This window comes from Glycine max, chromosome 15 (genome assembly GCF_000004515.6).
Source record: "Glycine max cultivar Williams 82 chromosome 15, Glycine_max_v4.0, whole genome shotgun sequence".
Taxonomy (NCBI): Eukaryota; Viridiplantae; Streptophyta; class Magnoliopsida; order Fabales; family Fabaceae; genus Glycine; species Glycine max.
In genome coordinates this window covers 5,077,599-5,079,537 of record NC_038251.2, presented here as the reverse complement: position 1 = coordinate 5,079,537, position 1,939 = coordinate 5,077,599, and the positions used below count along the sequence as shown (strand labels likewise).

At 35.4% G+C, this 1,939-nt stretch overlaps 1 protein-coding gene across 1 annotated transcript; it reads left to right on the top strand.

The window, feature by feature from the left end:
• On the top strand, positions 1–1,939 carry LOC102660551 (transcription factor MYB102). Its single transcript, XM_006597330.4, has 3 exons — positions 1–313; positions 425–554; positions 899–1,939. The coding sequence occupies exons 1-3, from the start codon at positions 181–183 to the stop codon at positions 1,740–1,742; spliced, it is 1,107 nt and encodes a 368-aa protein (XP_006597393.1). The 5' UTR covers positions 1–180; the 3' UTR covers positions 1,743–1,939.

The following is a 1,939-nucleotide window of genomic DNA, read 5'->3' as shown; positions in this document are numbered from 1 at the left end:
CATAACTCCATTTTTTTTCCCTCTCTTCTCTTTCTTTACCTATTCTCTCCCGTCTCAAACATTTTCTCCTCCATCTCTCGTCAGATTCAAGATATAACTCATTGAGCAAAGTAGCTTATAAAATTTGCTCAACATTTATTAGCTCATCAAACAGAACTACTTAATTAGCTAGCTAGCAGTATGGGAAGAGCACCTTGTTGTGACAAGAATGGTCTCAAGAAAGGGCCATGGACAACCGAGGAGGACCAGAAACTCATTGATTACATTCAGAAAAATGGATATGGCAATTGGAGGACACTCCCAAAGAATGCTGGTATATCACGAAATTAAACTAAATAAAATAAATTTAGAAAAATGGGCCTATTTTTTTATATATTATATGTATAAATTTCAACTAATGGTTTTGGCTCATTACATTGAATAGGGTTGCAAAGATGTGGAAAGAGTTGCCGTCTCCGTTGGACAAACTATCTCCGGCCAGATATAAAGCGAGGTCGGTTTTCATTTGAGGAGGAAGAGACAATAATTCAACTACATAGCATTCTTGGAAACAAGTGAGTTATTATTTCTTTCTATTTTTTCTTTATAGTTTTTAGTCATCAAGTTAACTATTAAATAAGAGACAACAAACTTGATCAGTCAACTAAATTTGAGACAAAACTTACATACAGTTTAAGTGCTTTTCAATGTTTTTTTTAATATTAAAATAGAAATTTTATTTCAGTAATTTATGTAATAAATGTTTGTACATAAATTAACTAGATAAAGCTCTAACTCTGATTAGAGAAAAGCACTAAAAATACCTATGAGACAAGCCATAGGTTTTGTGCATAAATTTGTTATATTAATCTTATTACACTAATGAATAGTTATTATTTGTTATTGGATTTATGTGTAGGTGGTCTGCGATTGCATCTCGCTTACCAGGAAGGACAGACAATGAAATAAAGAACTATTGGAACACTCACATTAGAAAAAGGCTTCTGAGAATGGGAATTGACCCTGTGACACACAGTCCTCGACTTGATCTATTGGACATCAATTCCATTCTAAACGCATCTTTCTATGGTTCATCACAAATCAACATCCAAAGACTCCTTGGCATGCACCAGTACATGGTGAACCCTGAGCTTTTAAAATTGGCTTCTTCACTCTTCTCCACCTCACAGCAGCAACACAATGACCCTGATGACATGCCTGCTCAAAAAGGTCAATTACAGAACCAGCTTTGTGATCCTCAAATTCAGAATCATGTTCCACACTTTGTCCAATTTCAAGATCCGGTTCAAGAGGTGCCTGCATGCAGCACCATGTTCAGCACCCCTTGTGTTTCAATTCCTCTAACTCAACCACAGTTGGTTGAGCCAAATAATGTGGACCAATATCCATCGTCAACTTTCACAGACTTCAGTTACCAACAACTAAGTGATTGGCAACTATCAAGCTTAACAGATGATTATGTCCCTCAATTATCAAGCTATAATTATTATAGTTCTGATGGTCAAAATCTCATGTATGATCCATTGTCCGAGCCTTCAAATTTTCATTCCAATAACAGCAATCAGAACTTCAGGTTCGCTTCAGTTCTATCGACACCTTCGTCAAGCCCTACACCGCTGAATTCGAACTCCACGATAATCAATGGGAGCAACACAGAAGACGAGAGAGATCAAAGCTATGACAGTAGTAACATGTTGAAATTTGAAATCCCAGATATTTTAGATGTGAATGAGTTCATGTAATTAATGTGATCAGACAGATCTTCAACGATCAAATCAACCGAAACGTTGATTGATTATATCACATGCATGTCTCCCAATTGTTTTTCTGGGATAGCTTCATTATGGATCCATGGTGTTGATAACTGTAACATTTCCTAATTAATTTTCATTATTGATTGATTGTTTAAATTTCTTAATTAATTGAGCTATGACTTTAT

Excerpts from the sequence above, each read along its gene's own strand:
- LOC102660551 (XM_006597330.4), top strand. The coding sequence starts at position 181 with ATGGGAAGAGCACCTTGTTGTGACAAGAATGGTCTCAAGAAAGGGCCA. Across the intron at positions 314-424 it reads GACACTCCCAAAGAATGCTG|GGTTGCAAAGATGTGGAAAG; the intron begins GTATATCACGAA and ends TACATTGAATAG. Across the intron at positions 555-898 it reads CATAGCATTCTTGGAAACAA|GTGGTCTGCGATTGCATCTC; the intron begins GTGAGTTATTAT and ends ATTTATGTGTAG.